Source organism: Solanum lycopersicum, chromosome 9 (assembly GCF_036512215.1).
Source record: "Solanum lycopersicum chromosome 9, SLM_r2.1".
NCBI lineage: Eukaryota > Viridiplantae > Streptophyta > Magnoliopsida > Solanales > Solanaceae > Solanum > Solanum lycopersicum.
The window spans coordinates 4,979,499-4,993,243 of record NC_090808.1 but is presented as its reverse complement, the minus strand read 5'-3'; the positions used below and the strand labels follow the sequence as shown (position 1 = coordinate 4,993,243).

The window sequence follows — 13,745 nt, the reverse complement described above, 5'->3', positions numbered from 1 at the left end:
TATGAGTAGGAAAAATAAGTTTTATAAGTAATATTTTTACAGCTTAACTTCTCTTGAGACTATATTTTTTGTTAATTTTTTTTTAAAAAATCCAACTGAATCATAATAATCTCTTCCATTGATCAGTTCCATCACTAATATATGGGACATTCATATTTTATATTTAGATGTTTGAAAACTATTTATTTTATATTTTGATGCTTGAAAACTATTTTAGATGCATATTATGAGCTTTTATGGCTTGGAACTATGGAATACAATATCTATTGAGCATATGGAAGCAAGTTGATGATGAGCTGATTTGTTAAAGTAGTTACAATTTGTACAGGTGTCATAGAATTAGTGGTTAGTTATTAATTCTGTTAGTTAGTTAGTTGAGCTTAAATCAGTTAATACTTGTATATATACATGTCTGCAATGTGAGTTCAAAACACGTTTTCAAACAATAAACAAAATTTCCAATTCTCTCTGTTTTCAATAGACATTTTTGATATGGTATCAGAGCTTTTCTGATTGGATCTAGGGATTCTTTCTTGGCAATTAGTGAAGAATTGAGAGATTCATCAAGTAGAAAACAGAGATCTGAAGATAACTTCAATGGCGAGAAGGAACGATCATAATCATCCTCTGTTCTTATCTTCTTCAGATGTTGCTGGATCGGTGCAGATTGGGATTCAGTTAACAGGCATGGAGAATTACACCTTGTGGAGTCGTGCAATGCGACTCAACTTGCTTACCAGATTCAAATTGGGATTTATCGATGGCACAATCACACGAGATGCTTTTACAGTTGATTCTGAGAAGTAGGATTGGGATCGATGTAACGCAATGGTGATTTCATGGATCGTCAACAATGTCAGTAAGGAACTTGTAAGTGGAATTCTTTTTTGCTCTAATGCTAGTATAGTATGGAGAGACTTAAAGGAACGATTTGACAAAGTCAACATGTCTAGGATATATCATCTTCACAAAGCAATTGCTACCTTAACTCAAGGTGTTTCCTCTGTTGCTGTGTATTTTTCAAAATTGAAAGACCTCTGGGATGAATTTGATTCAATTGTACCTCCTCCTTGTTGTGAATGTCCAACATCGAAGGATTATGCTGATGGTCTGTTGAGACAACGACTTCTACAATTTCTCATGGGATTGAATGATAATTACAGTCAAACTCGTAGCCAAATTCTCATGATGATGCCTGTTCCTACTGTGAACCAATGTTATGCTATGATCATTCAGGATGAGAGTCAAAAGGTTTTATATGGTGAGCAACCTGGTAATAACACTGCAATTGATCACACAGCCTTATTGTCCAACAAAATTGAAGGAACAGGGAAGCCTAGAGGAGGTGGTTATACAGGTAACACAGGAAGTAGTTCTGGAGGTGGTAATACAGGAGGATTTGGATATTATAATGGATATTATGGAGGAAATAATTCTGGATCTGGTGGTTTTGGATCTGGTGGAGGAGTTGGTAGTTTAGGAGTAAGTAGCTCTAGGACTAGAAGGTTTACTCCTTACTGCAAAATTTGTAATTTCAGAGGACATACTAAGGAAGCTTGTTTTAAGGCAATGCAATGCAGTTATTGCAATATGAGGGGCTATACTAGGGACAATTGTTATAAACTCATAGTTTACCCTGCTGATTTCAAAGGGAAGAAGAAAATCTCTGCTGCTAATGTACAAAATCAACACACTGGAGACAATGAAGTCACTCCACACCCACATCATGTTCAACAACCTCATTTCACTATGGAACAATACAATCAGATTATGAGATTGTTAAACAGACCTCAGTTGAATGAGACTTCTGCAAATGCAAACATGACAGGTATACTTGCTAGCTCTTCTAGTTTAATCAATACACATCCTACACATTCACAATGGATAGTTGATAGTGGAGCGACAAACCATATGGTGAATGACAACTCAATTTTTAATACTGGATTAACAATTTCTATAACAGGAAAGGTTCAAATACCTACAGGTGAGTCAGCTATGATAACTCACTCTGGAAAATGTCAATTAGAAGGTGGTGATGTGATTACTGATGTATTATGTGGGCCTGAGTTCCAGTTCAATCTGTTGTCTGTAGCTAAGTTGACAAAAGAGTTACAATGTTGTGTTTCAATTTTTCCTGATTTCTTCATTATTCAGGACCTCTTCAATGGGAAAATAAAGGGGATTGGTGAGGAACGAGATGGTTTGTACACACTGAACACCAAGATTAAGGAGGAATCTGCAATAATAAAGTCTTTGAATGTAGCAGAATGCAAGGAAACAGCTGAGTTGTGGCACAAGAGAATGGGTCATGCACCCATGCCTGTGATTAGGAGATTAGACATAGTAAAGAATAAACAAGCATTTTCTTTACAACATTGTGATATATGTCCATTGGCTAGACAAGTTAGACTTCCTTTTCCTAATAGTGACACTAGAGCTTCTCATTGTTTTGATTTGATCCATATGGATGTTTGGGGACCTTACAAAGTTGCTACTCATAATAATATGAGATGTTTTCTCACTTTAGTTGATGATTATTCTAGATGGACTTGGACATTCTTGATGCATCTTAAATCTGGTGTTTGCACATTACTTAAAAGTTTTCTGGCTTTGATAAAAACTCAATTTGGAAGGCAAGTGAAGGTACTTAGATCTGATAACGGGAGAGAATTTTTTAATACTTAATGTAAGGAATTATTTGATCATCATGGTATCGTTCATCAAAGTTCCTGCCCACACACTCCACAACAAAATGGAGTAGTGGAAAGGAAACATAGGCATATCCTTGAAACTGCTAGAGCTATTCGATTTCAAGGTCATTTGCCTTCTAAGTTTTGGGGTGAATGTATCACAGCTGCTGTCTATATCATTAACAGAGTGCCATCTACTGTTTTAGGGAATAAAACTCTTTTTTTCATGTTATATCAAGTACAGGCCAGTTTATGCACATGAGAGTCATTGGATGTTTGTGTTATGCAACAAACTTGATTAAGGGAGACAAGTTAGGAACAAGAGCCATCAAAGCTATATTGATGGGATATGGAACTACTCAAAAAGGTTATAGGCTTTATGATCTACAGAATAAGATCTTTTATACAAGTCGAGATGTATATTTTCATGAGCACATATTTCCTTTTCATTCATGCACTATGAATGCAGATGATAATGTATTAATGCCTATTTTTCATCCAACTAAAATTGCTGAAGAGTTTCCAATTGAAAGACTTGGAGAATGTGATATTGAGCCACTTATTGATTCAATTGAAACTGAGACAATGGTTGAAGCTGCAAGCTCTGTCGATTCAGTTGGGCAACCACCAGTAAGGAGAACATCAACAAGAATTAGTAAACCACCTATCTGGCAGAAAGATTTCATCACCAAAACATGCTCCAAGTCTGCAAGCTCTTGTTTATATCCCATTGAAGATAATGTTGCCTATGATAATCTAGCTATTCCCTATCAGAGTTTTATAGCTCAGATGTCTTTAGAGACTGAGCCACAGTCTTATGCACAGGCTATTTTAGATAAAAGATGGGTTAAAGCAATAAATTCTGAAATTGAAGCTCTACAGAGTAATGGGACTTGGAAAGTAGTTTCTTTGCCACCAGGTAAGAAGGCAATTGGTTGCAAATGGGTCTTCAAGATAAAGTATAAGACTAATGGTGATATAGAAATGTTTAAAGCCAGATTGGTAGCTAAAGGTTACAATCAAAAGAAGGGTCTAGACTATCAAGAAACTTTTTCTCCAGTTGTGAAAATGGTGACTGTGAGATCTGTAATTTCTTTGGCTGCAGCAAATTGATGGAGCATTCAACAAATGGATGTAGATAATACTTTTTTACATGGAGATTTACAGGAAGAAGTATATATGCAATTACCTTTGGGACTTAAAAGTGATAACAGTAAGGGAACACAAGTTTGCAGATTACTTAAATCACTTTATGGATTGAAACAAGCTTCTTGGCAATGGAATGTGAAACTCACAAATGCTTTGATTAAAACAGGTTTTCATCAAAGTCGTTTGGACTACTCATTGATGACAAAAAGGACAGCAGAAGGAATTGTGATAGTGTTGATTTATGTAGATGATCTATTGATTACAGGTTGTAGCAAAAGGTTAATAGACAATGCTAAACAGGTTCTGAAAAATAATTTCAAAATCAAAGACTTAAGAGATCTAAGATATTTCCTTGGTATAGAGTTTGCAAGGAATTCAGAAGGAATACTTATGCATCAAAGGAAATATGCCATGGAACTCATACCAGACTCCGAAATGAGTGGATCAAAACCATGTGCTACACCAGTCGAGGTCAAACAGAAACTGACCACCTCAGAATTTGATGATCACTTCAAGCTTGATAATGGTAATGTTCTGCTGGATTCAGGTGAATATCAAAGACTTGTTGGAAGATTATTGTACCTTACAATTACCAGGCCTGATATTGCCTTTGCTGTGCAAATCCTTAGTCAGTTTATGCATGTTCCTAAGTCATCACATATGGAGGCAGCTCTTCGAGTAGTAAAATATGTAAAACAAGCAGCTGGTTTTGGTATCTTGATGTCTGCTAAACCAACCAATATTCTTCAGGGATTTTGTGATGCTGATTGGGGGTCTTGTATTCATTCAAGAAGATCCATCACAGGATACATGATTATGTTTGGTAATTCATTGATTTTTTGGAAGTCTAAGAAATAACCTACTATGTCAAGAAGCTCAGCAGAGGCTGAGTACAGAAGTTTGGCATCTACAGTAGCTGAAGTTATTTGGTTAATTAGAATGTTCAGAGAATTAGGTGTTGAAATAGAATTGCCAGTGAAATTGCACTGTGATAGTAAGGCTGCTTTACAAATAGCAGCAAATCCCGTGTTCCACGAAAGAACAAAGCATATTGACATAGATTGTCATTTTATTAGAGAGAAGATACAAAGTGGGCTTGTACATACTTTGCATTTATCTTCTGTTGAACAACCTGCAGATATATTTACCAAAGGCCTGAGCAAACTGCAACATGATCATTTAGTATCCAAGCTAGGAATGAAGAACATATTCATACCACCTAGCTTGAAGGGGGGTATTGAGCATATGGAAGCAAGTTGATGATGAGCTGATTTGTTAAAGTAGTTACAATTTGTACAGGTGTCATAGAATTAGTGGTTAGTTATTAATTTTGTTAGTTAGTTAGTCGAGCTTAAATCAGTTAATACTTGTATATATACATGTCTGCAATGTGAGTTCAAAACACGTTTTCAAACAATAAACAACTCTCTGTTTTCAATAGACATTTTTGATAATATCGTATAATGAAAAAATAATTAAAATTATGTTCAAATAAATTTCAATTGTTTTTTCATACTAGACTAGAAATATTTAAGCATAGTTATCAAAAAAGTAACGGATATATACAATGAAATGAAATAAATAGTGATTGGTACTATAAATTAAAGTGGAAAAGATAAATATACTCTCGAACTATCATAAATGACATTCAGATATTCACTGTAATATTTTTGGGGGCATTGATTCAACAGCGGTTCAAAAACTAGATCATATATAGCTTTTATACTAAGGGACATACACGTGTTATAATCTTATCAATCGACCCGACATTTATTAAATATCAGATCGATGGATAATATTGCGCATGTATTCATATTTAGCCTTCTGTTAAAGTATATGCTTTAGCTTTGAATTCATGAACATCAATATTTCAAAATATAACGGGAGATATCTACACATTATTTACCATAATTTAGAGATATATTTTTCTTTTTCCATAAATTAAATAGAGGTGAATTGTGTGAATGGACTCCATCCAATTTATAGAAAAAAGGTGCATTTTGTACGTAAATATTTGTAGTCCATATTCTTAGATAATTTGTAAAATATGTGCTGATTAATTACTTCATTACTTTTCTATTTTTTGGTACACACTTTATTTTACTACAGAAATAGTCTTCTATTTGTCTAATTTCTAAGAATTTCAGACGGACCCTTAATTAGTTGGGCTGTTCTTGTCAGATATCCTTAGCAAATATAGTTGGAATTTGGAAATTAGTATCAATTAAACTATAAATAATAACACATAGTACATTTATTGGTTTAATAAAATACACATATAGTACTTCTTGATAAAATATGATTTTTTCGATAAAACTCAACTCAAAAGTTAGATTATAAGCTACTCAGGATATACCAAGAAGGCAAGAACATATAACAAGATAAGTTTTTCTTAGCTCACCGATGTGAAACTCAACACTCCCTAGCTCCTTTGTTAGACTCAGGACTGTACATCCGGAGTGTGAATGATTTAAGGGACTTAATATCAATTGAACAGTGATTAAGACGGATCTAACCATATATGATAAAACCAAATTCAACTTCAAAAGTTAGTTCATGAGGTGATAACTGACATTTAAGATCACATATATAAAAATATCAATTTTCCTCATCCCACCCGAGGAAGATTTATTTTGAAGTTAATAGTGCCCGTAAAACCATAACCTCTCTACGAAACTAAATATTTTCTAAAATTATTGATCTAATATTACCCGCTGACACTCATACCGCAATCATTAGGTACCCTCACAATTTAATAAATCTATATTCGACTTAATCCAACCAATGTGGGACTCAATTGACTTGTACTAGTATTTAAGTCCCTAGTCAAGAGGATACAAAGAAAGAGAAGAAACAAAGAAAATTTGTTTATTTTTCTCTAGCTAGAGATGTTATCTAACAAAAAGTTACAACATAGAACAGTCCTCGAATAGTTATAACCAAAGATGACAAACTTGAAACATGTTCATTGGAGCAATTAGGCCAAAAATCATATAAAAATAAGCAATTAGTTCTTAATTATTTTTTAATAATCGACTAAGAATTAATAATTATGATAATAAAACATGCATAAATAGAATCAAATCGCTTTAGGGACCTTGAAAATAAACTCTACATAAAAAGATGCTTTTAAGTCAAGCCAATATAAGGCACTTGTAGTTTGACTGTCATATTTTGTATTTATGTTATTGGCACTATTAATCAATCATGTACTTGCTGGCTAAATATTAAAATCACATGGATTTCTGACTTAAAAAGATGTTGTTCAAATGTTTAGTATATGTAGTTTAGTAGAAGTGACATACTCAGTAAGATTAGATTATTTATAATCTTATAATTACCATAAAGACATATTTGACTCTAAGATGCATATTTATTGTTGGATAAGCTTTGTGAGCCATATACATACATGACAAATTTAAGAGTGATACAAAAAAAAAAAAAAGACAAATAGGGGTGGATGAGGGCGGCTATAGTTGTTTTGGTCCTTTTAGTTGTTTCACTTTCATTTGATTTAAAATAAAATTTGCATTTATTTCATTATACTATCAGAAAAATATGCAAATTTTTGATTGACTACGTTTGATTTTTTGGAGTACTTAATGATATATAATATCCTGATTTGATCATTCGTTTGTGTTTATAGATGTAGATCAAGGTAAATATTACAGATTGATTAATCTAGTGATCGAAATCGTTTAGACTTATTAAACTCAATCTCACCCCCTACGCCAATACATGTCACATGCAATATGTTGCTCGAAGAATTCGAACCAATCAATGACATTAGTTTTGATATCACACACTTATTAAGATGTACCATAGTTGCCAAAAGTTTACAAAAAGAAATGTGCATGCTTTATTTGTTAAGTTTATCAAACATATTGTGACATGTTTGATCATGAATATATAACATGTTCGATCACGACTATGATCATGAACTATTCTTAATACATCATTTAGGTATCTATCCATAGGAATGAATGCATTACCCAACAATTTATATTTCTAGACGTAATACACTTCAGAGGTTTTGATCAAACTAAGTCATTATATAAAGCAATTTATCAAAATAATATGTTTTTTAAATTTTTTACAAAAACTAGTATAAGCATATTTCACAGTAACGTTTTAGGGTATATTTCATTTTTAAAAAGATGATGGCGTTAGATTGATATGCGTTATTCATAGTAACGTTTTACTACTAAAACGTTACTAGGTATAAATTTTTTATAGGAGACAAGTAAAGGAAATTTTATACAAATTTTTGTAGTGTTAGGAGCTAATTACATCCTAAATTACAAAAATTTCTTGAATTCGGTAGAATCCAGATACATTCCAAAATATCCTGATACATTGCGTCCCGATTTTAGATACATCACTTCAACATCTCGATTTATTGCATAAAGTGATATATACGACTGATATATTGCATAAAGTGATGGCGACACATTGCATTAAGTGATGTATCCGATCAATACATTGCGTAAATCGATGTATCCAAGAATAAGAGAGAGTATAAATTTTTTATAATTTTTTGAAATGAGAGAAAATATTCGATAGTATGATAAAACAAGCTATGTAATTAGATATTTTTCCAAATAAATAATGACACAACCCAAAACCTAACCTACCTAAAATATTTTGTCCACTACAAAACTATAACAATTAATTCATTCTCTTGATTAAAAATGAAATCTTCTGATCAAATTTTATTCTTTCAATCATCATGAAGGCATCCATGAATCCCCTTACCCCCCCCCCCCCCCCCCCACCATCCCACCCTACGCCAAACATATTTATATTCAATTTCATTTTATTTTTTTTGGAAATCTGTTGCTTAGATCATTAAGCATTTAATCTTAGGTCAAAGTCAAAAAATCGAATGTTTCTTAGATATTTGATTGATCGAGAATTATCGTTAACGTATGATCCTGTTTTTCTTCATCTTGTGACCAACATGTTTCCTGTGTTTAAGGCTTAAAAAAATATTCCATAATATTAATTATGCCTATAATAAGTTATTTATTTGCAAGGAATAGGGAACAATTCTGAGAAATTTTGATGTGCAAATCCTATGTAGAAATTTATTTTACGAAACCTTTTTTTAAAAAAAAATTAATTTTGCGAACAGCTTGAACACGTTATGTGATTTTTTTTCATTTTTAGTTAAATGTGAGTTTGTCCAAGTTATTAATCAAAGAATAATCCTACCAATTAATTGTGTAAATATTGTATATGCAATATATGCTTAGCACTTTGAAATAAAATAAAACAAAAACAACACACTCTCTATCAGAAATTTTGTTTTTATCAGGAATGTTAGAATATTTTTTTATGAGTATAAGCGGTTGCTCACAATTTGAATTTTTTTATTGAAAGTAAAAATCTATTTAGATTTTACAATTCTTACTCATAATTTCTCTTATTTTTCGCTGGATTACTTCTTTGAGCAACACTATTTACTTGAGCACTCGATGCTTATGGAGTTTTTTTTTTTCACTCGGACAACTTAAACAGACCACTTCTATTTATTGCTATCATACGTCAATTCCAATAACCTATATTGCATTCGAATTATATCGATGCAAATATGGTTTATATATCCTATATCCCTAACTATTAAGTAATTTTGTTTGTTCTTTGACTTTGACGTTAACGGATCAAAAATCAAATAAAACATTGATCAAAGGGAGATTTTTCCTCTTCAATTTTATCCCTTTGTCATGTCTTGTTAAATTTCTTGATCTAACATCTTTATTTGCAAAAAGTGCTCAATTAGTTTAATTATGATAGATTAATTTCAATTCTGATGAAGTGTGTGATCCTTTTAGTTTAAACTGTTAGAAAAAACACATTTTTTTTTATCATTTAACTGTATTCTCAATACTCCTTCACATAAAAGTCTTATTCCTTTTTATGAGTCAAACACGTGAAAATTCTTTTTAATATGCATAGTAATCATGAGATTCGATCTCAAAATCTCTACTTGCTCTTGTATCATGTCATTTAATTATATTCTCAACAAATTCTTGTCCTAAGACAACTTTTTACCTCAAGTAATAATTTCCCCTATGTTGAACGTACAAACACAATTAATTATCTTTTTTGTGTGAATCTAAACTTAAACATTCTTTAATATTATATGTTGTGTTACCTAAAAGTCACAATAATGGCATAGAATTCAGATACATAATGTTTTGTCTATGTAAATGTTTTGGTTTTTGGTTTTATGCCTCCCTTCCTCTATTTGTAGTTATTTCTTTTACGCTATACATAGAGAAATAGGGGTAAGGGTCTTTGTCAAATCCTTCATCACCATTGAAAGTGAAAGCCTAAGTGAATTATTTCGTAAAAATTCATTTTTACTTCGTTAATATCAAGGGTACATATAATTCAAAATAATCGCAAATTAACTTTAATTTTAAATACCTAAAAACAACAATTTTATATAAATGTGAAAAACTAGCTCATAAAGCATAGGGTTTATAGGAATATAGCTTATCTACAGCTATTATAATTTATTATTTTCTTGAAAGGGTACTTGATAATTGTCAAAACAAAAATCTCTATCCCTCGTGACCGTTAAATAAATGAGTAAAAATCAGATGATCTCAGTTTACATTCACACCGTACAATGGTCATATATAAGGACCCCACTACTTATAAGATTTGGATTTAAAATTCGAAATTTATGAGCTATGTATTATAGAAAAAATGATATTATTGAATTTTGAATAAATTGTTAATATGACTACGTAAATCTTATCAGATGAATATAGAATTTCGATCGAAACAATTGATTTCTTTCAAACTTTAAAACCATAACTCTAACTAGCTCCAATTCCGTGAATGCATGAGATTAGTAAGGATTGTGGTGTGATGGATATTGATTCACTCATTCTTAATTAGAAAAAAGTTTATACTCGAGCGAAGCTCCGAGTAGTAAGTGAATCATCTTCATATAGATCATATTAATGATTTACTCTGAATTAGTCAGGTCAGTAGAGTAGATTCAGGATATCGAACAATTAGAAACCTTTTAAAAAACAAAGTAATGCATAGTACTACTATTAATATTAATATAGGTCTTTCTCTACTGTTTCTATATTTGAAGGCCGACTAAAAACAAAAGAGTAGCTGCATGAGAGGGTCTATAGAGTACCCACCACTCCACCTTCCTCTTCCCTAACTTAAAACAACTTTTAGCTCAATATCCTTCATTTGATGTCTTCTTCATCTATTCCCTACAATATTATTCTCTATTGGTCAAATATTTAGCAAATAGGATAATCACAACTCTGTTTATCCCTTGATTCTTCGTTTTCAAGAATATTTGTGAGGTGAAATGGAGCAAACAAGATATTGGATGAGCACAAAGAGAAAACATGACATGACATTATCAAATAATCCTTCATCGTATGGCGATTCGTGGGAGGAACAAGCTTTTGCTGAAGATGCAGCTGGAGCACTTGGAGGGTGTATATGGCCACCAAGATCTTATACTTGTAGCTTTTGTAGAAGAGAATTTAGGTCAGCTCAAGCTCTAGGTGGCCATATGAATGTTCATAGAAGGGATAGAGCAAGAATGAAACAATCTCCTCCATCTAATAGTCCAAGTGTTCATGATCATCAAGTATTTATTCCTCCTACTCCTCCTCTTCATTCTAATCATCATCACAATAGCCATGTTCAATACCCTTCTCAAATTTGTAATACCTTTATGTATAACCCTAATTCTGACTCTGCCTCTGGGGTTCCAATTAGGGTTTCTTCTCAAAAGACCTTAGAAACTCATCATCATTCTTCTTTGTCATCAATTGTCCATGAAGAGAAAAAGAATAGCTTGTCTTCATCATGGTCAAACTTGGTGGCTGACAAATATTCTTGTCTCTCTAGTGTGAAAAATGATGAAGAGAAGAAGATGAAATCTATAGATTTCAAAAAAGATCAAGAGAGGAATCTTGAAGTCATGATAGACTCAAGCTTTAGGGCAAAACATGACCATATTGTTGAACCTAATTACAAAAGGAGGAAAGTTGATCAAGAAGATAACATTTCATTTGCAAATCTCTTCCCTAGAACAAGTTCATCAATCGAAAGGTGTCGTCCCCAATCAGAAGCACTTGAAAGGATCCCTAGTGCAATAGAAGAATTGGATCTTGAGTTGAAGCTTTGAAAAATCCAAAGGTAAAGTGAATTTGGCCAAAAAAAAATACAACTTTTATGATGACAACAACAACAACAACTTGTGGTCTCTTGTTCATTTCTTTCTGTATGTTTCACTCTACCTCTCCTCTTTCTATCTTTTCACTTGTTTTCTGATAATTTTAAGCTAAACTTGAAGAGTGTAAGAATGACTTAAAGATATTATGAAAGGCTTCAAACATTTCACTAAGCATGAGGAAGTTCTCTTGTCAAATATTTTGTTTGTGCAACTTATAAATTTTTGATTGATGGATTTTATGCTATTTGCATATAGGTATCTCCAAGAAAGCTAAAAACAAGATGATCGATGCATTCTAGGTGTCTAGATGAAGGAATTTGTCGAGTTCTCAAATCATGATATATACTGTGTGAAAATATAATTAAGTAAATAAGAATGTGTTCTTTCTGATTTAAGTTTTAAGATGAGATAGTCACACACACTTCAATAGTTACACATTAATTGATGATTGGTACTTTTGATGACGACTCAGGTTTTCATATGAGATGGTCACACACTTCAACAGTTAATTACAAACTATTTGATTGATGGTTACTAGAAAGTTAAAAGAAGTTTAACTTTTGGTTTAAGAAACAACCTCAAGGGTGTATATTTAGGGCTGCCTACAAATTAATGGTCTTTATATTCTCTTTAATTAAGAGTATCTTGTATTAACTTCCTTAATTATGATAAAAATCAACAATTGAATAGGTATTTGAGGTTAATAAAGCATAACAAATTAGAGAAAGAAGGTTTTCATTCCTCTTATAAGACTTTGTTTGTTATGATAAAAGTCATTTTCTAAAAAAAGATATTTGTTCTTCTATAGTATCTCGATGTGAGATAAGCGTTAAAATAGTTCAAAAATCAATTTTCTTTTGATAAGGGCTAAAATCGCTTATTTTGACCGCGGGGTGGGATAGGGGTGGGAGTGGGGTGAAGAGAAACTCTGACTAAAAACTGCATGGAATGCAGTGAACTCTTTTTCCCATTCATCAATAGTACCTCACTGACATTCTGTCAGTACAAAATAAAACTAGTAGACATACACATAATTTTTATTTTTTTAATGACACATATATATAAGTCAGATACAATACAACATGGATTCCCTTTTTCTTGTATTATTATCACATCCAGATCTGTGTCACAACTTTTTTTACAGTTAAGATCAGTACTCTCAACATAATAAAGCCATATACTTGTGTTCTCTTCTTCCACTTTTTCCCCCAAATCCTTCCAAAATTGTCACCAACTACAAGGGAATCAATCAATTTAAGTATATCATGTAATGTATAATACTATTTTTTTAATTGTCAAAAAGAATATTATCACATCATGACTCTTAGGATTTAATTAAGACCATTTTTGTTTTGTTGCTTTGAGTGTATAATTATTATAGCTAGGTTACTTCACCTACTTTATATGTAATTAATTAAAGATATGGAATTAGTGAAGGAGATGAGGATTTAAAGAAAGTCATGGAATATAATGTGCCTCCCTATATCATATAATTTAGTGACCTAGTATTCAAGCCTCTATGTTTTATATATTACATATACATTCCCTCAATTATGTATATATGCATATTGTAATATTCACAAATTTTATATAAACTTATTTTTTTACCATTAATGTTTTTTTCCCCTCTTTTTCCCTCCTCCTCCTATCATTTAATTTACACATGTAGTGAGCTTTTC

General features: G+C 32.0%; 1 protein-coding gene across 1 annotated transcript; it reads left to right on the top strand.

The window, feature by feature from the left end:
• Positions 1 to 10,958: 10,958 nt before the first annotated feature.
• Positions 10,959 to 12,530, top strand: LOC101261848 (zinc finger protein 10). Its single transcript, XM_019215500.3, has 2 exons — positions 10,959 to 12,029; positions 12,322 to 12,530. The coding sequence occupies exon 1, from the start codon at positions 11,188 to 11,190 to the stop codon at positions 12,016 to 12,018; it is 831 nt and encodes a 276-aa protein (XP_019071045.1). The 5' UTR covers positions 10,959 to 11,187; the 3' UTR covers positions 12,019 to 12,029; positions 12,322 to 12,530.
• The last annotated feature ends 1,215 nt before the right edge of the window (positions 12,531 to 13,745 follow it).

What these genes read in the sequence shown, in the direction of transcription:
- LOC101261848 (XM_019215500.3), top strand. Translation starts at nt 11,188, where the DNA reads ATGGAGCAAACAAGATATTGGATGAGCACAAAGAGAAAACATGACATG.